The sequence below is a fragment of the Miscanthus floridulus genome, chromosome 16, assembly GCF_019320115.1.
Source record: "Miscanthus floridulus cultivar M001 chromosome 16, ASM1932011v1, whole genome shotgun sequence".
NCBI classification, from domain to species: Eukaryota; Viridiplantae; Streptophyta; class Magnoliopsida; order Poales; family Poaceae; genus Miscanthus; species Miscanthus floridulus.
Genome location: NC_089595.1, coordinates 56,784,292 through 56,810,915, shown reverse-complemented (window position 1 = coordinate 56,810,915; position 26,624 = coordinate 56,784,292). Strand labels below are relative to the sequence as shown.

The 26,624-nt window shown below is 42.8% G+C and overlaps 1 protein-coding gene across 1 annotated transcript; it reads right to left on the bottom strand.

Moving 5' to 3' along the window:
- Positions 1-20,211: 20,211 nt before the first annotated feature.
- Positions 20,212-25,367, bottom strand: LOC136512933 (xylan O-acetyltransferase 5-like). The gene is made up of 6 exons (XM_066506937.1): positions 24,963-25,367; positions 24,448-24,860; positions 21,890-22,061; positions 21,438-21,637; positions 21,100-21,261; positions 20,212-20,926 (listed from the first exon to the last, which is right to left on the bottom strand). Exons 1-6 carry the CDS (start codon positions 25,191-25,193, stop codon positions 20,536-20,538), a joined length of 1,569 nt encoding a protein of 522 aa, XP_066363034.1. The 5' UTR covers positions 25,194-25,367; the 3' UTR covers positions 20,212-20,535.
- Between the last annotated feature and the right edge of the window lie 1,257 nt (positions 25,368-26,624).

Sequence of the window (26,624 nt, the reverse complement as noted above, 5' to 3'; positions counted from 1 at the left end):
ATACTTCTGCAATTCATTTACCGAACCACAAAATAGCAGCTACTTGTTTTAACCATAACTAGAGTTATATACATCAAAATCATATGGTTGTGGACATTCTGGAAAGATTACAAAATTGTCTACAACTTTATTTTAATACTCTTCATGTGATTCAATAGTTATCTAAGTCAAACAATTCAGTAAAACAAATCTGTCCTCAAAATAAACAATTAGGACACCAAACTTCTAGCACCAAAACTCTTAAACCCTAAGGACTATTACTATGAAAATTTAACACAAGGCATACTATTAAGTTATCTACAACTTTGTTATTAACAAGTTTTATAGAAAAGGCCATTGTCAACATGAAATCATCAACACGACCGAAACTATACATGCAACCATATATTTGAATTATAAAGCAATAATTTAATTAGTTGCATACAACCACTTGATTCTAAGCCTTACTATTAGCATCAACAGTTCATATGTATCACAGGAACCATATAAAACATCATGGTCAAGCACAATTTATTTATTTAAACGCCTTTATTAATTTAATTAGATAATTAGGGGAAATAACAAACGTATAATAAATGCGCACAATAAATTCTCATAAAATTACAGTAACTTCCTAGTGCTCACAATAGATTACTGTGAAAATTTCATACCATTTGGACATGTATAGCATCCTATACAAAAATGCAAGCTAGCAAGGTCTATTTTAGTGAAAATAGTTCACCCTATATAAAAGTGTCAAACAATAGATTATATATTTTTATTAGCTTTATATTAGTGCCATACTACTGTACAAAAATTTACATATTAATATGTTACATATTTTTATCCCTATAATTTTCCTTAGAAAATGCCATTTATTAATAGATAATTAGAAAGATCATAATTCAATCAAGTTTACTGCAAGTTTAATATTTTTCCTAGCTAGAGCATGTCAACACAAGACCAGCAAAATTGGAATCACAATTTTATCACATTCCTAGCTCAAGTTATACATTTTACAAAATTGTAAGCATTCAAAAAGCACTTATTTAGTCATATTTTATTCACCAATAAAAATACTAGAAACTACATTTCTCATATTTTTATAAAATACTAAACTTCACAAGGAACACAACAAAATTTGGTTCACCAAAAATAGACATCTACAACTCAACTTAAGATTTTTCAAAGTTAGTACAAAAATCTATGAAAGAATTAACAGAAACTCTACATAGTAGTCGCTGACAGAGGGGACCCACGAGTCAGCGGGGTCCACCCGTCAGTGAGCCGAAGCAGAGCACGATGGTCGGCCAGAGTTATCTCACCGACGGTGAGCACTCCGGCGAAACCAACCACACCTACGTGCTCGGCTCACCAATCCACGTTGATTGGTACCCATGGTGACCGCGCGAACGCACCGGAGCTACCTCGTCGCTGGCCATGGCAGCACGACGACGTTGTGCGGAGGTGCGTCGGCCACTACAGGCCACGGTAGTGCTCAGCAAGAGGCGCATAAGCTTCATGGTGTCTGAATTAGTCTACCGAGGCTACTGTGACTAGGTGAGATGCGTCGATGAGTCCTGCCCGCATGCGTGGTGGCACGGCGGTGAGAGCGCGGCAGCGCTATGCGTCGTGTTCTACGTTGGTGAAGCATCCAAACATAGTGAGGTCATGCCACTAGCTAGTCTACCCTCTGACCAAGCTCTAACGCAAGGAATCAATAGCAATGCACATGCGAGCCAAGCAGCGGCGAGCTCACCATGGAGGCGGCCATGGAAGTCGAGATCTCCGGCGAGGACGGGAATGGCGATTTTGCCCTCACCGTAGCTCGTCTAGCGTAGCAACCATGTTGAGGAGGAAGAGGGGAATGTGGTGAAGCTAGTTGTGAGATGGAGGTGGCAATGGCATGGTGGAATGGGTGCTTGGCGACGGCGAAGCTGCTCGGTTGCCCGACAGCGCTCGGTGGTTCCATGGTGAGAGAGAGAGGGCACTAGAGAGGGAGCGAGTGAGCGGGTGAATGCGAAATGAGGCGCGCGAGGTCTCAGGTATCGAGTGCCAGCATGCTACTGCAAGGGCCCTACACCAGCCAATGGAGGCCATGTGGCAGCCTATCTCTGCCCATGGTCGTCCACCTCGGCGAGCGATGTGGCATTCAGCAGAGCCTGAATTAGCGACTAACAAAGCATTTTTTATGCGCTAAATCTCTCGATCCACGGTGAATCAGTGCACGGTGTTAAAACCAAAATTGTAGAGCTACATTATAGCTACAAATTTGCTTAAGAAATCACAGTCTAGTTCTCAATGGTTAGGATGATATATCAGCACAAAGTCGAGCACGTTAAACTGTTAACTCAAAATGACTTAGCAAAATTTCTAAGTGCCAAAAACAGTGAAATCTTGATTCTTGTGAGCTAAATTCAAGCATGTTATGAGCTGAACTAGCCTATGACCCAAAAATAAAAGTTGTTTCTTTCATCAAATACTACAACTTTTCTTTGGTGCTCACACCCATGCAAAGGCTCTATGACATGGTTCAAACTAGGTCAAACATATCACTTTCAAATGATGACTTACACTACAACTATGACTTAGTGACCAAACTTGCCCTAGTCATGAATACCAAAGTTGTTCATAATGACATTCTAAACATGGTTAATGTATTCCTAAGGTCACACAAGCATTTCATACATTGGTTACACATAATGCTTCCTAGGTCAACAAGCATATCATCACTTAGGAGCTTAATTTGATAAATTGATCTACATGAACAATGTTCCATTTGCCATCCTAAGTGTAGCTAAGGTGTTTTAGTGATCAACATAAACCATTTACTCTTATTCACTCATGATCATAAGCATACACATATAGAAACATAAAATAACAAGGCATGTTTCACATGTTTTAGTTCTGTGTTTCAAATGTAAAAGCTCATATATGAATGCTTGATGATTATGCTCATGCAATGCAAGTAAAATTATGCAAGCCTAACACCTAGGGTGTTACAGCCCCTCCCCCTTATAGAAATCTCATCTCAAGATTTGCAAGACCCACCATTCTTTGAAAAAGGCGGGATAAACCTCTCGTAAATAATCATCTCGTTCCCACGTGGCATCTTATTCACTGTGATTATTCCACACCACCTTGTAGAACTTAATGACCTTACACTGGGTTACTCTTTCCATCTCTTCTAACACTCAGATTGGTTTCTCTTCATAGGTCAAATCTGATTGGAGCTCAATGTTGGTGGGTGCAATGGCTTCCTCAGGTATACGAAGACATCTCTTCAACTGAGAAACATGGAAGACATCAAATATGGCACTCATCTCTGGGGGAAGTTGTAACTTATAAGCGACATTCCCTTTCTGCTCAATAATCTTGTATGGCCCCACATATCTAGCGCAAGCTTTCTTTTCACTCCAAATCTCTATACTCCCTTCAAGGGTGACACTTTCAAGTATACATAATCCCCCACTTCAAAAGTTAGTGGTCTTCTTCTTTTATCAGCATAACTCTTTTCTCTTGATTGAGCTGCTTTCATATGCTATTGGATAATGCGCACTTGCTCTTCAGCTTCAGTGACAAAGTCAATGCCAAAGTATCTTCTTTCACCGGGCTCAATCCAATTCAAAGGGGTTCTACATTTTTTACCGTACAAGGCTTCAAAAGGAGCCATCTTAATGCTTGCTTGATAACTGTTGTTGTTGGAGAACTCAGCTAAAGGTTGCCATTTCTCCCATGAACCTTTGGAAGATACAACACAAGCTCTCAACAAATCTTCTAAGATTTGGTTCACTCGCTCAGTCTATCTGGAAGTTTGTGGATGGTATGCTGAGCTTCTGATTAGTTTAGTCCCCAAAGCTTGGTGCAAGTGTTCTTAGAAATGAGCTATAAACTATGGTCCTCGATCTAAGATTATAGTCCTGGGTATTCCATGTAGTCTCATGAGCTGACAAATGTACAACTCAACGTACCTCCTCATGTGATACCTTGTGTTCACTGGTTAAATGTGCTGACTTGGTGAGACGATCTACATTGACCCATATTGAATCATGACCTTGCTGTGTCATTAGAAGGCCTGTGATAAAGTCCATACTTATTTCTTCCCATTTCTAGCCTAGAATAGGCAATGGTTGAAGTAATTCAGTCTGTTTCAAATGAACGGCCTTTACTCTACTGCAATTAACACACCTAGCGACATAGGCGGCAATTTCCTTCTTCATCTTGGTCCACCAAAAATGGGAATTCAAATCTTGATACATCTTGCTACTACCCGGATGGATAGACAACTTGGACGAATGTGCTTCATCTAAAATTTGATTTCTAAGCTCACGGTCTTTTGGTACCATAAGTCAGTCCTAAAACCATAGCCACCTCTCTCATCTAATCTGAAATGCTTGGTTTCTTGTTCTTGCATCTTCCTCTTGAAGTGAAATATACCTACATCCGTCTTCTGTAGTTCTACAATTTTGCTCTCAAGTGAACAACTAATTGTGATATTGTGCAGTACAACAGGATGTAATAAATTAAATCCATCTTCCAACAATGCTTTCATAGTGCTGCAATGAGATTTCCAACTAAGTGCATCGGCTACAACATTGGCTTTCCCTAGATGGTAGTGCACTTCTAAATTATAGTCCTTGATCAGCTCTAACCATCTTTGTTGTCTCATGTTCAGCTCAGGTTGGATAAAGATATATTTGAGACTTTTGTGGTCAGTATATATATGACATACGTTGCCCAACAAATAATGTCTCCATATCTTTAATGCGTGAACAACTACTGCAAGTTCTAAATCATGCGTAGGGTAATTGACTTCATGTTTCCTCAACTACCGAGAAGCATAGGCAATCACTCTTCCTTCTTGCATGAGCACACACCCCCAAACCTATACCCGATGCATCACAAAACACATTGAAAGGCTTTGCAATGTTAGGTTGTGCTAAAATAGGAGCTGTAGTTAATAGGGTCCTTAGGGTGTGAAAAGCCGCTTCACACTCTAGTGTTGAATTGAACTTCTCATCTTTCTGAAGTAGTCTAGTCATGGGCTTAGCTATCTTGGAGAAATCCAGAATGAAACGACGATAGTAACCTGCTAACCCTAGAAAACTCTGAACTTCAAGAACCAAAGTCGGGGCCTTCCAATCCATGACCTCTTGTACTCTAGATGGGTCTACAGAAATTCTCTCTCTCAATAAGATGTGACCCAAGAAAGGTACTTTACTCAACCAAAATTCACATTTGCTAAACTTGGCATATAACTTATGTTCTCTTAGCCTAGATAGAACAATCCTCAGATGCTCTGCATGATCTGCCTCATTCTTTGAATAAATCAAGATATCATCAATAAACACAACCATGAACTTATCGAGCTCAGGCATGAATACCGAATTCATCAAGTACATGAAGTAGGCAGGAGCATTCGTCAGTCCAAAAGACATGACCAAATACTCATACAAGCCGTACCTAGTGGAGAAAGTTGTTTTAGGTACATCCTCTGGCCTGATCTTTATCTGGTGATAGCCTGACCTCAAGTCAATCTTGGAGAATACATTTGCTTTTGCCAACTGATTGAATAAGATATCAATACGAGGCAAAGGATACTTGTTTTTTATGGTCACAGCATTAAGTGGCCTATAATCCACATACATTCTCAAGGACTTGTCCTTCTTCTTTACAAACAATGATGGACATCCCCATGGAGACAAACTAGGTTGAATAAGACCTTTGTCCAACAGTTCTTGTAACTAAATTTTAAGTTCAACTAGCTCATTTGGTGGCATCCTATAGGGTCTCCTTGAGATAGGTGTCGTACCTAGTACTAACTTAATCTTAAATTCCACATCCCTATCAGGTGGTAAACCTAGTAACTCATCTAGGAATACATTAGGAATCTCACAATCCACTAGGATATCACACAGGTAGTGGCTTGGATAGCACAAGCCAAGTGTTGGAGTTCAAAATTTCGGGAAAGTGGTACTAGAAAAGCATTACCTCCCTTGGGTTCTCTCAACATAATAGTACGAGTACTAGTGTCAATGAGAACACCATGATCGCTCATCCAACTCATGCCTAATATCACATCTATGGATAATCCAGGCAATACTATCAGATCCATCGTATACTCCCTCTCTTGTATAGAGATGAGCACATTTTTTACTATCTTATTTGTAGAGATAGTAGCCCCAGCTAAACTTATACTATAACCACCCTTGCTTACCTCAATTACTTTCTGATCGTGTCTAGATGCAAATGATTGGCTCATAAATAAATGAGAAGCTCCTGAATCACATAGAATAATGGCGGGATGCTTATTAACAAGAAACATACCAGCAGTGACAACCTCTCCAGTGGGCACCTCTTCAACAGCGGTGTAGTGCATGTACCCAGGACGTGCTTTAGGATTTGCCTGCCTTTGATTTCCCTGGTTTTGATTGCTATTCTTCTTAGGATGGGGGAACTCTTTGGACCAATGGCCCAACTGATTACAGTTGAAGCAAGGTTGATTGCTCTTAGGTCCTATGGAGCTTCCTTGCCCTTCATTCTCCTTGGGTAAGGCAATGGTAAACACCTTATGAAACACCTTCTGAGGTCAGTTGGTTTGAGCTTTTGGTGGAGGAGGCCTAAACTTGGGTGATGGTGGTCGAAACTGTGGCCTAGCTGCCACTAGAGCTCTGGACTGAAAAGACCCTGAGGCGCCTGCCTCAGCTACCCTCTTGTGGCCCTTTGCTGCCGCATGTAGATTGTTGTGGTTCTCCTGAGTCAATGCATCACTGATGAACTCATTATAGGTGGTGCACCTCGAGTTGGCCATAGTCTTCATCAACTTAGTGCCAAGGCCTCTCTTGAAGCTTTCTATCTTCTTTTCTTTAGTGTCAACAAAACCTAGGGCATAACGAGATAGATTGTTGAAAGCATGCATATACTCAGTAAGGGACTTAGTCCCTTATGTGAGCCACATGAACTCAGCTGCCTTCATGTGCATTAGCCCTAGGGGAATCTGATGTCCCCTAAAGGCTAACTTGAATTGCTCCCATGTGACATGTGCATTGGCAAGTAGAGAGGACAGGAAATGGGTCCACCATATCCTGGTCGATCCCTATAGCTAATGGGATGCATATTTTTCCTTTTGAAGCTCTATGACCCTCAGTAGATGGAACTTTTTCTCAATAGTGTTGAGCCATTCATCCACCAGGAGCGGTTCCTCAGCCACCTTGAAAATAGGAGGCTTGGTGTCCAAGAAATCCTTGAAAGTACTGTACTGATTTAGCTTAGGCCCCTGTTGCTATTGGTGGGCGTGAGCCATGTTCTACGCAATGAGATGCGGGGTTTCTTCCATAGTCCTCTTGACTTCCCAAAAATTGTGCAAAGAACTCATTAGCAGATGGTGGTGGCGGTGGTGGTAAGTCACCGTCATTGCCCTCTTGGTTGCTGCCTACTCTAGCACGACTGCGAGTCATCTGCAAAATTGCAACAATAAGTGATTATTGGATGATGTCAAGAGATTGTAGATGAATTGTATAATCATGCCAAACTGAAATTACTGGAGAGAATCTTAAATTCATACAATAAAATAGAGGCATAATAATTCATTCTCGCAACATGACATCACCAATTTGACCACTTATCGGTCTCGTAGCGCGTTAACATACAAGTCATAACCACTAGTAAGACAAAATTGGAATTGCATTAAAGTTCAACCCAATGTGAAATAATATGCAAGTACCAATATTACATGAAAGTTCAACCAAAATTACCAAACTTCAACTACAAGTCCATTACATAATAGCGGGGATACATCTAGCGTTTTAACGAGTCCCTAGGCAAATCTAATCTTCATGATGATCACTGTCGAGGTCGGAGATAGGATCATCCTCATTCTCTAGCTCCACTTCTTCCTCATCCCAGCCGTCATCTTCTACTATCATTTTTTATCTTTATCTTCCTCATCAAGGATCGGGTGCAGTTGGTTGTTTAGATAATGCACCTCATGCTGAAGATCCATCATTACATGCTGGGTCTGTGCAAGCTGCTGGTGCAACTCCCTCTCAACAAAGTCTTGCATGGCGCTCATGGTGCAGGTCCTATCTCGCTCTGCTTCTGCTGAAGCGGCACGGTTGTTTGCTAGGTTTTGCTGGCGTGTAGCTATGAACTCCTCGGCATGGGCGGCCTCCAGCTGCTCTCGTAGTCCTGCTAGCATTGTTTGATCATCTGTTCTTGCTTCTTGGGTGGTAGCTCTCTGTTGATCCACTTGCTCCATTTGGGTGTGGAGATTTCCCAAAGCTACATAGGCTTCATCGGTTTCCCATTGAGCCTCACTTGCTGCCTTTTTGTGCTTGCGCACACGCTTCTTGAGTTTACATTGTGCAGCTTCGGCTCTCATGAGCTTATCTATGCAAGTGGTATATGACTCCTGCCAGAAGTCCCTGGTGTCCTAACGAGTGTAGAACATCTTCATTACTGCAACAATAGCGCTCATAGCAGGACTAGAACTGTATGTTCGCTCATCCCGATCTTGGATCAACACATTGCAATTGTGTTGTGCCCATACTGCTGTGGATAGATCCACCCAAGGAAAAACACCAGTGACACTGCCGATAAGTTCATCCCCATGGTGCTGACAGATCTGACTAAGTACCTCAAAGGCTACTACTTGGGTAGCCTCCCAAGGAGTTCTTCCTTCAGATTTTTCCTTCCATTCCTGTCAGAAGGGTGCTTGAGTACGAGCTGGTATGGTTAGCTGCACTTCATACCATGGTTGTCCCTCTAGGTACACTTCATTCTAGTGATAGAGGGGTGGTTCATAATACCCCGCATAGTGCAAGACTCTCCAAAGCAGAGCAGGAGTTCCAAACATCAATAGGAAATTCTCACTTCCAGCTGGTGCTGCCATATGTACCAACAACATATGCAACTCTCGTGAGACAAAGTTATAATGGTTAAGAGTTACATAACCGAGTAAGAGATCTATAAGGGGAGGAACAATGCAAGTATTAAATAATTATTTATCATGATGCATGCACGTTCCGTACGTCCTTATAGACTTAGGAAAAATTAATTCTAATGACATACACGGTGGCATACATATGTTCTCTCATATATAGCGTAGCTAGTCGGTCTACATGTTCTATCGTCAGTGTACCTGCGTAAGAGTTTCATTTCAGCCCAACCCCACAATTAAATATGCAGAATGTAAATCTGGGCTCTAGGTTGTAACTAAATACTTCCATATATGTACACCCATACATATACTTCCGCATCAAAGCTACCCAATGACAATTTATCACCCACAATTAAATACGCACCATACACATATGCAAGCATGCATACATAGTCGTACTTGCGGTCATGCCACTTATCAACTTATCTTCTTACCTTAGCGTAGAGGCATTTGATCCATACATTACCACTCAAGTGAATGGCATCCTTATAATAGCATGCCATGTGGATGACGAAAGTAAAAACCCCCATGTCAGTACTTAAATAGCCACATAAGAGTCCTTAACTGGGCATAAGAAAGTGATCACTACCACACTTTAGATTTCAACTCTAGATTTTAAATACCTATTTATATAGCTATTAGTTGCTAGAAACTAGTTTTAGAAAACAAAAACCTTTGTTTTAAATACACATGTGGCAATTAATGTTGAATCTTGCTCTGATGCCAGCTATCATAGAACCGACTAATTTATAAGAGCACAAGTACAATGGCAGCTCACAAGCGGTCGCACTATCATACTTGAGCCCATATAAACCTGGTAGTCCATCGAGTACCATGACGGGTCTCGATATACGATCCACATACAACCAAGATCGTACATGATTCAACATACATGTCATATATTGCATAAAGTTCACAGATACAGTTCATTCATCAGAGTATGAAATAGAGTTATTACAAACCAAGTTTGATAAATAGTAGCGGAAGCAAATTAAAGCTCAAAAGTAGCATTTGCCAACACAGTTCAAATATAGTGCCAACATATGATCACCATCCATAAAAGCATATAGAAGGATTATTAAAGATGCCTACCCAAGGCTCACTCCTCATCCACGGCTGGATAGAAGCAATTCTTGCAATAGCCGTGATAGACGGTACCATCTGCAACAATGGGAATAAAACCCTGAGTATGAGAAGGTACTCAGCTAGACTTACCCATCATAAACTAGAAATAAATTGACTTCAAGGATTATGCAAGGCTTTATAAGTAGAGGTAGCTTGATAACACTTTGCATAAAAAGCGATTAACTCAGTTGTATAGTTGTACTTAGGTCATCAAGTTAATTATGGCTATTCATCTCTAGATTAGCAACTATCCTATGCCAAGCATGTGATATATCATTTTCAGAGCATACAATAGTAACCATAGCTGGTGTAGTAATTCCATGTTTAGCCGAACCATCACATTCCATCATACAATTACTACGATGTTGGGGCTAGCCAAGTTTATCACTATCCGGGAGAGACAGCAATTCAAATCAATTTCAACCAGCTGGGAATTTATTCCTAACACAAACCTAGGCAGACCAGATCAACGGTCACCTTAGGTCACCTTTGGTACAACTCAAGTACACATTTCATGTGTTCTCCCAGCGTCGCACAATCAGGGACAACCAGCTGCTAGGACGATCAGGACTACCCTACCCTTGGACTCAAGGCTGGCTCCACGCACATCCTTACTATCATCCAGAGTGCGCACTCTAATAGAGCGAGGCCTGGCTTGAGTTAAGCTACTCAGCTTTGTGGTCGGAACGAGTTATCCGGCAAGCTACGTGATAGGCATGCGTTCAATCTTGTCAAAAGTGCCAACAACGGTACGGTCCTTAATCGGCGCAGACGGAATCACATGAGTCAACCTACACATAGACTCCACCCGGCCTCCATTTACTTTACCCCATGGTTCTTTTCCACGATAGCAAATATAGCCTACCGTGCTTCGGTATCCACCTATATCTCGCAGGTGACAGGAAATCACCCGGCTTCTACCGGTCTAAGCATGGCTAAGCATATATTCGATCCTGGACCTACTTAGGGTTAAAGGTGTATATATCTAGACAAGGTAGTTCCATGCATTAAGTGTTTCTAGTCAACTATTATAACCTAATGCATCAATCATAAAGGACTCAAGTAGTATTTTGTAAAACACTGGGAGACTTAGAATACTCCGGGGCTTGCCTTTGAGAAAAGAGGTGGGGCGGTGATCTGGGCACTCAAGGAGATCTTCTAGAGTCTGCTCCTCTTCTCCTGGAGCTGTGGCTTGAGGAGTCTCCTACTGATCCCCTTCCTCTTCTTCGTTGAATTCCAGCAACGCTATCTCCTCGGTTGCTCCTATATGCATGACCATGGAATAAGATATCGCGAATGCATGTATGATGACACGTATAATATGATAAAACATGGTAAATGCATCCTCGTAAGTATTTTCAACAGCATGGTGTTAAAGTAATAACAAGTGCATCCTATTCTACTGAGTAGGTGCATATTTCTTCTCTATTACTTAAGCAAATACTTCTGCAATTCATTTACCAAACCACAAAACAACAGCTACTTGTTTTAACCATAACTAGTGTTATATACATTGAATTCATATGGTTATGGACATTGTGGAAATCCTATGAAATTGTCTACAACTTTATTTTGATACTCTTGATGTGATTCAATAGTTATCTAGGTCAAACAATTCAGTCAAACAAATCTATCCAGAAAGTAAACAATTAAGACAGCAAACTTCTAGCAGCCAAAACTCTTAAACCCTAAGGCCTATGACTATGAAAATTTAACACAAGGTAGATTACTAAGTTATCTACAACTTTGTTATTAACAAGTTTTACAGAAAAGGCCATTATCAACATGAAATCATCAACACAACCGAAACTATACATGCAACCATCTATTTGAATTATAAAGCAATAATTTAATTACTTGCATATGACCACTTGATTCTAAGCCTTACTATTAGCATCAATAGTTCATATGTATCACAAGCACCATAGAAAACATCAGGGTCAAGAACAATTTATTTATTTAAATGCCTTTATTAATTTAATTAGATAATTAGGGGAAATAACAAACATATACTAAATGTGCACAATAAATTCTCATAAAATTACAGTAGCTTCCTAGTGCTCACAATAGATTACTATGAAATTTCATACCATTTGGACATGTATCACATCCTATACAAAAATGACAAGGCATGTTTCAGTTCTATGTTTTATATGTAAAAGCTCATATATGAATGCTTGATGATTATGTTCATGCAATGCAAGTCAAATTATGCAAGCCTAACACCTAGGGTGTTACAGTATTGGTGGAAACAAATATGGATTTGTGATAGTGGATGATCTCACTAGATACACTTGGGTGTTCTTTCTTGTTGATAAGAGTGATGTGTTTGCAACTTTCAAGACCTTCATCAAGAGAATTCATAATAAGTTTGAAATAACCATCAAGAAAGTGAGAAGTGACAATGGTGGTGAATTCAAGAATACTAGAATTGATGAGTTGTGTGATGAATTTGGAATTAGACATCAATTCTCAGCCAAGTACACTCCACAATCAAATGGCCTTATTGGGAGGAAGAATAGAACTTTGATTGACATGGAAATCAATGTTGAGTGAGTGCAATATGAGTCATTCATTTTGGGTCGAAGCAATCAACATGACTTGCTACTATAGCAACCGTCTCTATTGTCACCCAATGATGGAGAAGACACCATATGAGCTCTTGAATGTTAGAAAGCCCAACATTGCATATTTTTTAGTGTTTGGTTGCAAATGCTATATATTGAAGAAAGGCACTAGATTGAGCAAGTTTAAGAAGAAATATGATGAAGGCTTCTTGCTTGGTTAGTCCACTACTAGCAAAGCTTATAGAGTTTGGAATTTGGCTAGTGGTACTCTAGAAGAGGTTCATGATGTGGAATTTGATGAAGCTAACGGTTCCCAAGATGAAGATGAGAATCTAGATGATGTGAGAGGCACTCAATTGGCCAATGTAATGAAGAAGATGGATGTTACTGATATATGGCCTAGGTAAGTGATTGAAGTTGAAGATGACAAAGATCAAGTGCTCTGTAACTCAAGTATGCAAGCTAGTGGTTCCCATGAACAAAATCAAGCAAGTACAAGTGATGACAAAGTGCAAGATCAACAAGTGGCTAGTTCATCATCTCAACCAAATGATCAACAAAGTGCAAAAAATCAAGTTCAAGTGCTCCAAGCAACAAATATTGCAAGAGATCATCCTTTAGACTCTATAATTGGTGATATCTCAAGAGGTATGCAAACAAGGTCGAAATTGGCATCATTTTGTGAATATTTCTCATTTGTGTAATCCATTGAATCAAAGAAGATAGATAAAGCTTTGAAGGATGTTGATTGGGTGAATGCTATGCATGAAGAGCTAAACAACTTCACAAAAAACCAAGTATGGGAGTTAGTTGAGAGGCCTAAGGATCATAATGTGATTGGAACCACATGGGTCTTTAGGAACAAGCAAGATCAAGATGGGATAGTTGTAAGGAACAAAGCAAGATTGGTATCTCAAGGTTACACTCAAGTTGAAAGTCTTGACTTTGGAGAAATCTATGCCTCGGTTGCAATATAGGAAGCAATTAGGATCATCGGGCACATGGTGATTATTACCTTGATGGTGGTGGACACCACCCATACCTGTCGTGTTGCGGCGAAGACGTCGTTGTAATCTTGCTTGTCGGAAGGCTACTCGATCTATGTTTCTAGTGGCATCATGCACCGTGTCTTCTGGCAAGAGACCATCAGTGTTGCTGCTGGAGACATCGTTGTTGACCACCACCAAGGTTTCCAACTCAATAACCTTGTCAGTTAACGTGGAAATTTGTTTGTCCAATCTCTCCATGTTGTTGCCAATGTTGGGTTCAATGAGTGCGTTAGTGATGGCCTCATTCATCCTTTTTTGGGCATTATCTATAGTAGCTTGCAGTTGCTCTTGGCTGACACACTCGTTGTAATCCTTGGGACTGTTATCTCCAGTCTGATCACCTCCTGCCATTGTAAACACAAAAATAGGAACAAACGGTGAAAGTTATCCCTACCAAATGACTACGTGGTTGTAGTGGTGTCACTTTTCACAGCAAGTGGAAGCGTATTACCAAGCTCTTACAAAATTCTTACCAACACAAGCAGTGGGCGGCATAACTGGCGGCTAGTTCGTGATACTTGTGAGGCAGTGCTACCGAGATTGCAAGGCCCTTTTTTTGTACTGGTCTAAAGAGTTTGTGGAGCTTGAAAGGCACACAAAGAATAATATGTATATTTGGCACACAAGTCAGTAACAGAAAGTAATGTTAAATTATAGTCTAAAGTACTTGTTCTCATTGCTGGTCTAAAATGTTCCAAGTACCAGGTATGTGACAAACAAGTATGGTGGATAGCAAGGTGATAGGTGTGTGAACAACAAATATGGTGGATGGCAACAGCAACACAAATAAGGAACTAGACAGCACACGATAACACAGCTCACGTTGGCCTTCTCTATGTGCTCCTCTAGATATTGTTCCTCTTTTGCCCGTCTCTTTTTTTATTTTTTGGGCTGTCGTTGTTTTTTTTAGAAAATTTTGACTTTTTCTTTTTATTTTTATTTTTTTGATATTTTTCCTTCACTTAGGAGCACAAAAGAAGTAACCACATAAAATATGAGCTTAAACAAGTGAAAGGCGTGGCCTGTGGAAATTTCAGAAGCCATGCTCAAAATCGACAAAAAGCTTGTGACCACGAAAAGAGGATCTTATGACCAGTTTTTTACCAAATTAAAATTTTCTGACCCCGACAAAGCTTGGGATGGATGGATCTAAAAAATTTTTTGATCGATTTTGATATATGGAACATCAAAATCCGAGTTTGTATGTGAAAACTAGACCAGTTTTAAGAACGGACTCTGAATTAAAGGAAAAAACAGGAACAATGCGCGCAAAATTGGTCACGACAGCAAGGGTTTGATGGAAACGATGAGGGAAAACACACGAACTAGACTCTAACACGACCTAACCAGCAACAAGACCTCGACCAGGACACAAACTCAACACTACGGGCTCTAAAACCAAAATATGCAAAGGCTAATCCCTGCCTGCGCAACGAAGAACACAAGCAAGAACAAGAAAGAAAGCAACCAAATTGCAAATGAATGATTAATCTCACGAAGTTGGGGTCTCACAAACCGATGAACGACAAAACTGTTCTTGACAGATTAATCTAAGTAAAACCCCCAAAACCTAATGACGGCAGTGGTGTATGATTATAAAGGTCTTAGGGTCGTCGCCGACCCTGGACGCGCCCCCTAATAGGCCCAAACACGATACACGGTCCAACGGACCAAAAGATGGTGTCGCACCACCCTGGCAGATTCTGAACGCTGACTTGTTTTGATGATTCCTGTTGATTCTAAAGGGATTTTGATGTGAGACCACTTGGATTGGCTTCCTTATCAAATTAGCTTTCCAACCATAGGTGGGTTATCGAAAATGGAGTCCGGATCAAATTAGCCAATCCTGGGTGACCAGTTTAAGGCAGACTGGTCCTAGAGGCCGAGGCAGACTCGAAATCATGTTGGACCGGGCCTCCGGTTTCTGTTGAACGTCCTTGCTGGTCATCAACGCCTCCACCTCTTCCTCTAAGTCCCTCATGACCCTCTCCAATGTTCCTAAGCAAGATAACATCATTAGGTAGTAGACTATTCTCAAAAGTATGAAAAGGATCGCTTAAGAACGAGCTCACCTCTAAATTGAGTTGACGCATTTGAGCCTAGGTCATTGGACCTTGCATGATGGTTGGAGGATTAGGGAGTACATATGAAGGAGTGATGTCCTCATCACATAGGTCAGCCTCAACTAGCGCTAATAGTTGGTTCAATGGTTAGCTGCATCAGTGACCGTTGGGGGCGTCGGACCCTAACCTAAATTGGTTCAATGGTCCTATAGGCGGTGCCCGATGGTACGCAGTATTGCACACCTAAAAGCTCTAGTTTGGTTTTGGTGAATTGATAAAACCCTAAGTGCTAACCTAGTTTATCAAGTGATCATGAGATAGGTAGCACATTCCAAGTGGTGAAGCAAATGAAGATCATGACATGATGATGGTGATGTCATGGTGATGATCAAGTGCTTGGACTTGAAAAGAAGAAAGAGAAAAACAAAAGGCTCAAGGCAAAGGTATAAATAGTAGGAGTTATTTTGTTTTGGTGATCAAGACACTTAGAGAGTGTGATCACATTTAGGTTCGATAGTCGTACTATTAAGAGGGGTGAAACTCGTATTGGAATGCGGTTATCAAAGTGCCACTAGATGCTCTAACTCATTGCATATGCATTTAGGATCTAGTGGAGTGCTAACACCCTTGAAAATATTTGTGAAAATATTCTAACACATGTGCACAAGGTGATACACTTGGTGGTTAGCACAATTGAGCAAGGGTTAGGAACTTCACCAGCGGAGTGTCCGCCCGTAGAGTGCGGACAGTCCAACGGTGCCACCGACGCCCTAGATAGAAAAGACGAAGATCACTGTAAGTGACCGGACGTTGGTCTCAGTTGGGCCAGCGTGTCTGGTCAATGGCAGCAGAGGGCACGCAGTGTCGGTCTCTGACCGGATGATGGGTCACTCTGTGATCGGACGCTGACAGGGTGCGTCCAGTCCTGCTGACGTGGTAGTGGACAGAGGAGTCGCCGAGTGACCGAACGCTGGGTGTGTCCGGTTGAGCGTCATGAAAAGTCATCTCTGGATGCTTACTATAAACGACCAGACACTGGGGTTCAGTGTTCGGTCACTTTAAGCTGTTGCGTCCAGTCATCACTTGATCGTTGAGATCGGGCGATCAACATTTGAAGAGAGGGGACACGTGGCACGCATCGCATGACCGGACACTGAGGTCCAGCATCCGGTCAATATGACCGGAGCATCCGGTCACCCCGTGTTGTGCCCAGTGAAGGGGTACAACGGCTCTATTTTGTGGGGGCTTCTATTTAAGCCCCATGGCCGGTTCTAGCTCACTGTCTTGACCATTTGTATTGACATAGCAACCTTATGAGCTTAGCCAAAGCCCTCCCACTCATCTCCATCATTGATTCATCATCTTTGTGAGATTGGGAGAGAATCCAAGTGCATTGCTTGAGTATTTGCATCTAGAGGCACTTGGTGTTCGTGTTTCGCTGTGGGATTCGCTTATTACTCTTGGTGGTTACCGCCACCTAGACGGCTTGGAGCAACGAGGATCGTCGAGCGAAGGGTGGTGATTGTCTCCGGCTCCGATCGTGGTGATTGTGAGGGGTTCTTGACCTTTTCCCAGCGGAGAGCCAAAAGGTACTCTAGTGAATTGCTCATGGCTTCTGTGATCCTCATCTTGTGTTGGTTCTATGGCACCCTATTGAGGGTTTGGCGTGTGATGCCAATTAGCGCGTGAACCTCCAATTGAGTGAATCGCCACAACGAGGAGTAGCTTGCCGGCAAGCAAGTGAACCTCGATAAAAAATCATTGTGTTCATCATTTGATTCCGAGGTTATTGGTCTTCATTGGTATTCATTCTTGTGATTGTTTGGCTCGTTCCTCGACACGGCGGTATAAACATCTTGCTCACTCTCGTTATATTACCGCAAACTAGTTGTCAAGCTCTTTAGTGTAGCTAGTTGTGAGAGCTTGTTAGTTTGGTTAGTGTGACTCTTTAGTTAGCTTTGGAGAGCACACTAACTAGTGTAGTGTCATAGCTACTGTGTGGATAGAAACAATATAAACTAGAATTGTGGTAGGTGGCTTGCTATTTTAGTAGGCTAGCGCAACACTTGCTTCGCCTCATAATTGTCTAACCGGTTTGTTAAGTGTTGTTGTAGATTTTTTCAATAGGCTATTCACCCCCCCCTCTAGCCATTAGGACCTTTCAACACCAAGGGTACCAATGGCTATATTCGTTTGTGGGGCTATCAAAGGGACCCCAACCGGCCAAGACAAGTGAGTTGGAGTGTGCCAAAGATAGAGGAGTGTTGAGACACACCACCAAGTGCTCCAATCACCATACGTGCTTAAGAGAAGATTAGGTGCTTAGCGTAGGTGCTTTGCGAAGTGCTTAGGTTAGTTTGACCACCGCTTTTTGCGCTTGCTCTAGGTTAGGCCTAGTGTTAATGAGGTTTGCATACCTTAGAAAGCTCAGTGCTTGCGCGCTCCATTGTTGTACTCGGCGGGGCTTGTAGTCTTATGAGACCACACCAACTGTGTTTGTGGTGTGGTCGCCACCGTGTACCGGAGGGAACAAGGTCTATAGTGTTTCGGCCTGAAGCTTGATAGCAAAGGCGGCAGGAAGCGGTCCGAGAGAAGCTTGCCACAAGGCACATCAAAGACCCACTTGCATGTGGAGAAGGCCCGAGGCTATCACGGAGTTACCCGACTGGGAGCTTAGTCCTTGTGAGGGGCTCCAACAAGGACTAGGGAGGAAGCTTGCACTCTTATCTATACAACAATAAAAATACCGGAGTCATCGACGAGATCAGAGTTTGCATTTCTATCTCAATTAAGCTTCCGCATTTTCATTGCTACATTAGTTGTGTGGTTTACCTTTCCTAGCTTAGTTGATAGGCTAGTTGATAGAATTGAAACCTAGGTTGCATAACTCTTTTGCGGTAGAGATAGCAACACACCTAGCAAAACCATAGTTGCACATTTAGATAGTTCACTTCTTGCATAGGTTTTGCTTAGGTTGGAAACTAGAGGCCATAGTTAGACATAGAGTTTTAAGTTGCCTAACTCAACCCCCTCTTAGACGTCATAGTCCTTACACTTCCTCCGTCTATCCTTATTGTAGCTCACGAGGAACACTTGTAGATCGGCAGCTTGCTTGGCCTCTATCTTTTGACAAAGATCATTGGGAAGCTCGTCGATTGATGTCAGATGCTTGATGTTCTTCGGGTTGAAAGGATCGGTGTGATCCCCTTTATCCTCAGGCTTACCGTCTTTCGACATATTGGTAGTAGATTGGATCTTGTTCTTATTCTTCTTCTTCTTCCCCAGCGGAGTCACCAAAAAGTGTGTTGACGCCAAATTGGGTCACACACCAGCAAGGGCTAGCTCGCTTGAGGTTGCACACGACCTTGATTGCAGCAAGAACGCAACAAACCGATGAAACCAACCGAGAAGTCTTAGGCTGATTTTGAGCCCTTTCTTCACTTGGTAGACTCCCGAACACCTCCCGGGAAGAGGCATCGGGGAGGAACACATGGAGGTTGTCCTAGGGTCGGTAAGACCACCTAGAATGCCGCCAAATATCTCTAGGAGACATGACGTACGAGTAACGAGGTAGAGTGAAAGTTAGGGAAAAAGGGTAGGTGTTGTGTTTTTTGACGGTTGGAAGTTGAAATCCTCAATGGGCCGTGATCCTCTCGTTTATATAAATATGGTGGTTTTATCCCAATAAGAAACAAGTTCCAAACGCAATCTCCAAGTTTTTCACGTTCAAAATAGATCCAAAACTGATTTGAAAACAAATCAGTTCGGGACAAGGCAGGAAAACCGGCCTGGCCAGTTTCTTCTTGCCAGGCACAGTGGCAGGCTGGGCACTTAACATAGAAACCGACCTAGCCGGATTGGGGCATAGGAACCGGCATGGCCGGTTTAGGCAGGGCAAGCCCAATTCCGTCCTTTTCTTTGCTTGTGCTTTGAATTTCATTGCACCAAATATTTTTCTAATACCTCCTTGGTGCCAAGAACTTATTAGCATTGTTCAATCTCCAAGTTGGCACATTTTTGTGTCAACAGCAACCCTGCTTAATCTGTCTTAATTCCTGAAGGAATTCGACCTTTTCGTTACCCTGGGTCGATCCATACACCTTTTGAAGACCAACAGGATCAGGTGAATGATGTACCAGTTCGAAGAGACGTTCATCGAAAATACAAAATGGACGAATAGACGTTAGCAAATGGAATTAAGGAAGAGACTTGTGCATAACAATGTTTCTCCAACTCAATTTCAGTTTATTTTTTTGGTGTGTGGGTTCTGAACTTTAGTTTGAAGAATGAACTTGCTCCAAGTTTCTCTACTCGTAGTCATATATGGGCCCACAATACAAATGCGTAATACAAACGCATTTCCTAAAATTCTCTACAATGCACGTGGCTTATGTGATGCACAAAGTTGTAGTAATGTTTGTCGGTGCTAGCTATCACACGAAATGATGAAAATCTCAACAGCAAATTTTTGGCACATTTTAGAGAAAATATTGCTACACGAATAGAAACAATTTCAATTTTCACGAAGGATTCTGGTAAAATTATGTACACATGCCACGGTGCCAGGTAGAAACACGAGAAGCACTGCACAGAAGTGCGCATTCCCCTCACAGAGGCTCAAACAACCACATTCAGACACTGCCGAGAAGGCTCCTCAGGTGATCGTAGCTGCTCGTTGGCTATACTGCGATCTTACCTTCCAACAAATGCTTAGGTGAACCAGCAGCATAGGCTTCTAAACCTAGAAAAAAAATAACTTATGGCCTCGATCACGAATCTTCTCACTAAATTGCGCTACCAGGTATTTCTAGCTGTCATCTGTGAGGTTGATCCTCGGTTATCTGCTGCAGCGGCGGCGGGCTCGACACGATATGACCATAAACAAACTCATTCCACGTGTCCGGCACACCAGGGAGGCACCAGTGGATGCAATCCGCAAACTTCCTCGGGTTCGCCTTCTGCTCCGCCGTCAGCAGCTTCCCCTGCCGCAGCGTGTGCACAGAGGTGTGCGCGTCCTTGCGGATCTCCGACATCGCAGTTATGTTGATGAAGTGCACCGGTACCTTCTTCATCGACCTCGTCAAGCGCTGAGCAGTCGCGAAGAGATCCCAATCCGTGCCCACCTCCAATTTTTTCGTGTAGTTGATTGCTGGCTGTGTCTCGGAGAAGCATTTTATGGCATTGGGGCTGCCCCAACCTTCACTCCTAGATCAAGACAATAAATGTGGCACCAGTGGTCAGACCCAGCATCGCCAGAGTAGTACATTTGTGCAACAACAAATGGTCCAAGGCATTAACACTAAAAATAGCATCATGACAACCTGTATTTTGAAAGCAACACCAATGTTGGGGGAAATTTTGCATCATGAGATACTTACTGCATATGTACTGGTGACACACTCATGAAAAGGACCGTTGTTCTCTTGGGATCTATGTGCGCCTCTACCCATCTAGACCATGTCTTGAGGACCTTCCGGTATGCCTCGACACGTTCTATTTCATCATACTTAACATGTTTCCTTGAAAAAGATCCACCATGCCTGTAGTCAAGGTAGCTTGTGTAAGCAGAATCAAACATATCCAGAACGTAAAGATCTTCGTATCACGTTCACGTAAAAATAAAATAAAAATAAAAAAATCCTAAGGTTGGTCCATTGGTCAGACACTGTTTTCATTGTTCGCGAGGATTCAAGGATTAATGTCTACAGTTACTCACAAAGTTTTCATCTGTGGTGTGTTCATCCACCAAATGTAAGTATTGAAGATCAGGTAGTCCACCCCTTCCCAATTTGCTGCATGCTTCGCGATCGATGTTGGCTTGATCATGCGGTCACTGATGCTATGAATGTCTGGGTCATCTGAGTTTGACTCCACAAGGAAAGGAGCCCAATAGAACTCAACTGTTGCATTGTACTCCTGAAACATTCCATGTAAATAATTCCATCAGGGTTAACCATAAGATGCATAAGTGAAGATAGAGAGTAAAATCTCAGCATAAACAGAATTTGAGCATTCTTATCCTTTTTTTTAAGTATTGAGGCTGGCAATGTGATTTACTAATACAAGCACCATTTGATAAGGCTGATTCCAACCGGATCTTCAATGCTCGTTTATTCTATGATCTCTAATGGATTTCCACCACTACTCGATGAGTAAGTATCTAAGTACCTGAAGATGGAACACATTAAGAGAACCATTTTTGACAAGAGATTTTTTGTCCCATGGAGCCTCTGACTGTACCAGGCACACCATGGACTCCCACTGGTTCCGATTCAAAGAATCCCCCACAAACATCAGTCTTTTGTTCCTCAGCTTCTCCAGAAGCAACTTAGCTTCAAATCTGTAACAGAATTGTCAAAACACACATCAGTTTCATAACAAAATTTGCGCAAGATACATGTGAATCTGCTTTCAAGATTAAGCTTAGGCCACCATGGATTTGACAAGACTTTTCATGTGAGGCCCTGTTTAGTTCCTAAAAAATTTTGCGTAGTACCCGTCACATAGAATCTTGCGGCACATGCATGGAGTACTAAATGTAGATGAAAAAAAAACTAATTGCACAGTTAGGTGAGAAATCGCGAGACGAAACTTTCAAACCTAATTAGTCCATAATTAGACACTAATTGCCAAATACAAACAAACGAGCTACAGTACCCAAAACCAAAAATTTTTGGCTTCTAAACGCGGCCTGAGTTCTGCAACACTCTGGCTGAGCTACAAATCTATGGGTTTTTCAACAGTATCTTTTCTACAATTTAACATCTGCACGATCCATAATGATAATTATATGCATTTTCAAACCAGGAGGGCCCCTAAATCAAATGTCCTGATTCATTTGCATGAAAGTGATGCATAGCATAACTTCTCTCCAACTTGAAATATACAACCATGGCCCATGGTGGGGACACTAAACATCCAACAAAACTCACTTGTCATAGAATAGACAACATGCAACAAAACTTACATGTCATAGAATTTCGGGAAGTAGTTATCGCACAAGTTGTGTCCAGATTCACGGTGGCTACTGATCAATGTGACTCAATGTGAAGTACAAATTTCTGATAAATTTCCTATGTTTTGAAGGTTTAGTCATGTAATATGTAGCAGGGGAACAGATCACACCAAAGAGCATGCAAGTAACGATGCTTGCTTGTACGCTACATATTTACTGAATGCATTACCTAAATTATATGGAGTGAATAATACTGTAAGTAAGCTCAAGAGCTTATAAGCTCCATGCATTTGAAAATAAATATACTAACAATTAGTAAACTGTGATGTGAGTGTGACTAATTGTGCTCAACACTGATACATGTGAGCCCAGCCTTACCCAATTGGAAAGGTTCTTGGGTATATAAACAAATGTTGCTCAATTATTAGCTCATGTTTTGGTTGATTTTTTAGTATGAAGTAGGGTATTCACCAATTTAGAGCAACTCAAAGAGACTCTTTATATCCTTCATAGTTTATCAGAATAGAGATTTTGATGGAAAAATACCCTCCAACAGCTTCTTTAATTGGATCTTCAAATATAGACATCCTCTATTCCGAATTTCTCGCTAGCCAAAGATGGAGAGAGAAGATGGCTCCTTAGAGTGCGCACAAGATATAGAGAAGTTGTTGGAGGGTACAAAGATATAGAAAACGATTTTACTCAAATGACTCTCCAAATGATGATTTAAAGAGTAAATTTTAGAAATACTCTTGGAGATGCTTTACCAACAAATATTTGAAGTGCAGATAGTTGTTAGCAGTTAGTTAGAACTAGAAGTTGATGCCACGTCATGCAACAACTCCCACTGTTTTTTTTTCTTTTTCTTTTTTAGATTCCAAACCCATTACCTCCACATTCAACTTTCTCTAACAAACAGAACTTCTCTATCAAACAATAAATTGCTTAATATATTACAAGAAAGACCAGAGCTTGATGTGAGTGCGGTCTCTTTTTCTCATCAATTATAACACCTAACAAATTAAGTACCCCATATACAAATCTTAGTTGCCAAGAAACACAGCTAATGAGCACAAACTTTAACAGATCAACTTCACCTAACGTACTCTGCAGTCTAGATGCAGGGCAACCCTGTACAGCCACTTGCGTTGATGAAAATTTGAGGCTACTAACGACATTGGCAGAGCTCTGCGAAAACTAAGCATGAACACTCTAGATCGCACTGACAACCATTGCAACAGTAAGATGAAAGGGTTATAAGTTACAGCAAGGCTACACTATGAGATGTTGGTAATGCTGGAAGCTGTATTATTTTTCATCCATAATTAGTTGTTACTACAATCATGAAAAATTGGGGCAATTGGTAGTGTTTTATAGTGAGTAATGGTGTTGAGACATGGATTGGAACAAGATGAGATAGCTACAATACACCTGTACTCCTGGCGCAAATGCGCATCCGCAGACAAGTTGGGCGTATCACCACGTCCACACAGAGCGCAAAAGAAAGATGCAGACACGGATCCGCTCAACAGACGCAGGTTCTAAACAGAAAAGAAAGCGCGAAGTGATCTGGCCACCCGCAGCCGCCCATGCGGAGCACGCGTCCACAACCCGCTTTCCAGTAATCCAGTCCGCAAGCGAAAGCGCGCACGCACCTACCCTACGTACGCCGACGTACACGTATACGTATAGACACCGCATGTGTAGAAAGGGGAAAAGGATAAACGGAATGCAGTGGCAGGCAAGCAAGGAAGCAAGGCGGTGGTTGTACCTAGGGAGGTCGCAGCCGTCGGGCTGCCAGCGCCACTTCTGGTAGTCGTCGTCGCGGCGGCCGTTGCGCGTGCAGGTGACCTGCTCCGTGAGGAAGCTGCAGTCGGACTCCTTGTACAGCGGCGCGCGGGACTCGTCGTACACCCAGCGGCCCTTGTACAGGTCACAGGTCCCCGGGGGCTGCTCCTGCGCGCCGCCGTCGCCGTGGCCTCCGCTCCCTCCCTGCACCGCCTCCTCGATCAGCGGCGCGTCCTGCAGGGAGCTCCCGGCCGTCGCTCCAGGCTTCGCTGCGCCCTCCTCCTGCCGCTCGTGCGGGGTCGGGTCGGCCCGATCCGCGCCGTCAACTGGCGCCGACTCCGCCGCCCGCGCCGCCGGCGCGAGCGCGTCTACGGCCGCCGCCGCCTCCTCCTCCTCCTGCACGAAGAAACGGAAACCACCGTAGGTTTAGCTTACAGACAGCAGCCAACCAACCGAGCTTGCGAGAGGTTAGCAGGAACAGGAGCGGTAGGTGCCGACCATCGCGACGCTGGAGACGGCGGTGGCGCCGTCGTTGTCGGAGGAGGAGAGCTTGGCGTAGTTCGTCAGGCCGCCGTGCCTCCGCAGGGAGGCGACGATGTGGGCGCTGTCGTAGAGCACGGAGACCCCCAGCAGCGCGGCGAGCGCGAAGACCGCGGCCACCTGCACCCGCCTGCTGGGCACCCCGACAGCGAGCGGCCCGGCCCCGCCCTTCCGCCGCGGGATCCGCATCGGCGCGCGCGGGACGGAACCGACTCGAATACTCAATCGCCTGGGCCGCCTGCTGTATTCCCGCCGGGGACAGCCGCGGTTGATTCGCCTCCTCCGACGGCCGCGGCGGCGGGGGCTGCAACTGCTAGCAGGAACGGCAGGCAGCGGCAGGCCGGCAGCTTTCTTCGATTTGCTCGGGTTCCTCGATGTTTTATTTATGAGGCGGGGCACGCTCTTCAAGAGGGAGCGGAGGACAAGCGGGGCGGGTGGGCGCCACCCCGCGGGGTAGGGCAGGATGTGGTGTGGGCCCATGGGTAGCGGAATGCGTGGAGGGGAGGAGGGGCAAACGGGGTTCGGCGCTTTTGGCAGCCTGGGCCATGTTTAGTTGGGCCAATTCGGCGACGGCAGATTCTACGTAGCTACGCTGTGACATTTTGTTTTTATTTGGTAATAATTGTTTAATCGTTGATTAATTAGGCTCAAAACGTTCGTCTCGCAAGGTACAATTAAACTGTGCAATTAGTTTTTGATTTCATCAACATTTAGTACTCCATGCATGTACCGCAAGTTTGATGTGATGGAGAATCTTCTTTCTAGATAGTGTCAAAGTTGAGAATTCAGTGGAACTAAACATGGTCCTGGGTGCTTTCTGAGCTACGACACGTCTAAATCTAAAATGGTTAGCAAGACATTTAGAATTAGTCTCCAATAGAATATATATACTATAAGAGACCTATTTTAAATTGCCTGAGAAATACAATCTAAATATGGACATCATCTCTTCTAAAAATTCATTTACAGAAACGATTCTCTTTTATGTCTTATTGATAAAAAATATATCAAATAGGGTAAGCGCTAACTATAGTACGAATAGTCCTGTATTTTGGGTGTCGCTGAGATAGCCTGACGCCCTCTCCGCAGACTGCAGGGTTTTTACTTTAGGGCCCAAAGTGGGGTCCGGATAAGTAGGATCAATTATGGCCCAAAGTGCACGGTAATTAAGCGATTCTTCGCTTGCCGCCGTGCATAATCGCAGGAGGACGGTCCGGGTAAGTGGTAACGGTCAAAAGTGGCGCACTGCTCCATGCGACCGAGACGGCTGGTGCTGCCTTTGTGTTTTGTGTTGGAGCAGCCGAGCAGGGAAGGTGATTGTGCTTCTAGGAAAGAAATACTCTACTCCATAATATATCGTGCTTCATCCGTGTCATTGTTCATTTTCTTGTAGGATTACGGTGACCTCTCTTTAGATCATGTTTGGATCTATGTAGATAATAGCTATTTGTTAACAGTTATCTCTTAGCCGAACTTCTACACAATAACTAGTTAGAACAAATCAGATAATAGCAGTTAATCGTTATGTTGGTAGTATTTTTCATTAGCTATGTATCCAAACACTCTCCAACTAATAGGTTAGTTAATAGTTAGCTAGCTAATATTAGATATGACCTATTA

Coding starts and splice junctions, on each gene's coding strand:
- LOC136512933 (XM_066506937.1), bottom strand. CDS start 25,193: ATGCGGATCCCGCGGCGGAAGGGCGGGGCCGGGCCGCTCGCTGTCGGG. Junction 22,062..24,447: donor GACGGCTGCGACCTCCCTAG/GTACAACCACCG, acceptor ATTCTGTTACAG/ATTTGAAGCTAAGTTGCTTC. Junction 20,927..21,099: donor GTGTCACCAGTACATATGCA/GTAAGTATCTCA, acceptor GTCTTGATCTAG/GAGTGAAGGTTGGGGCAGCC.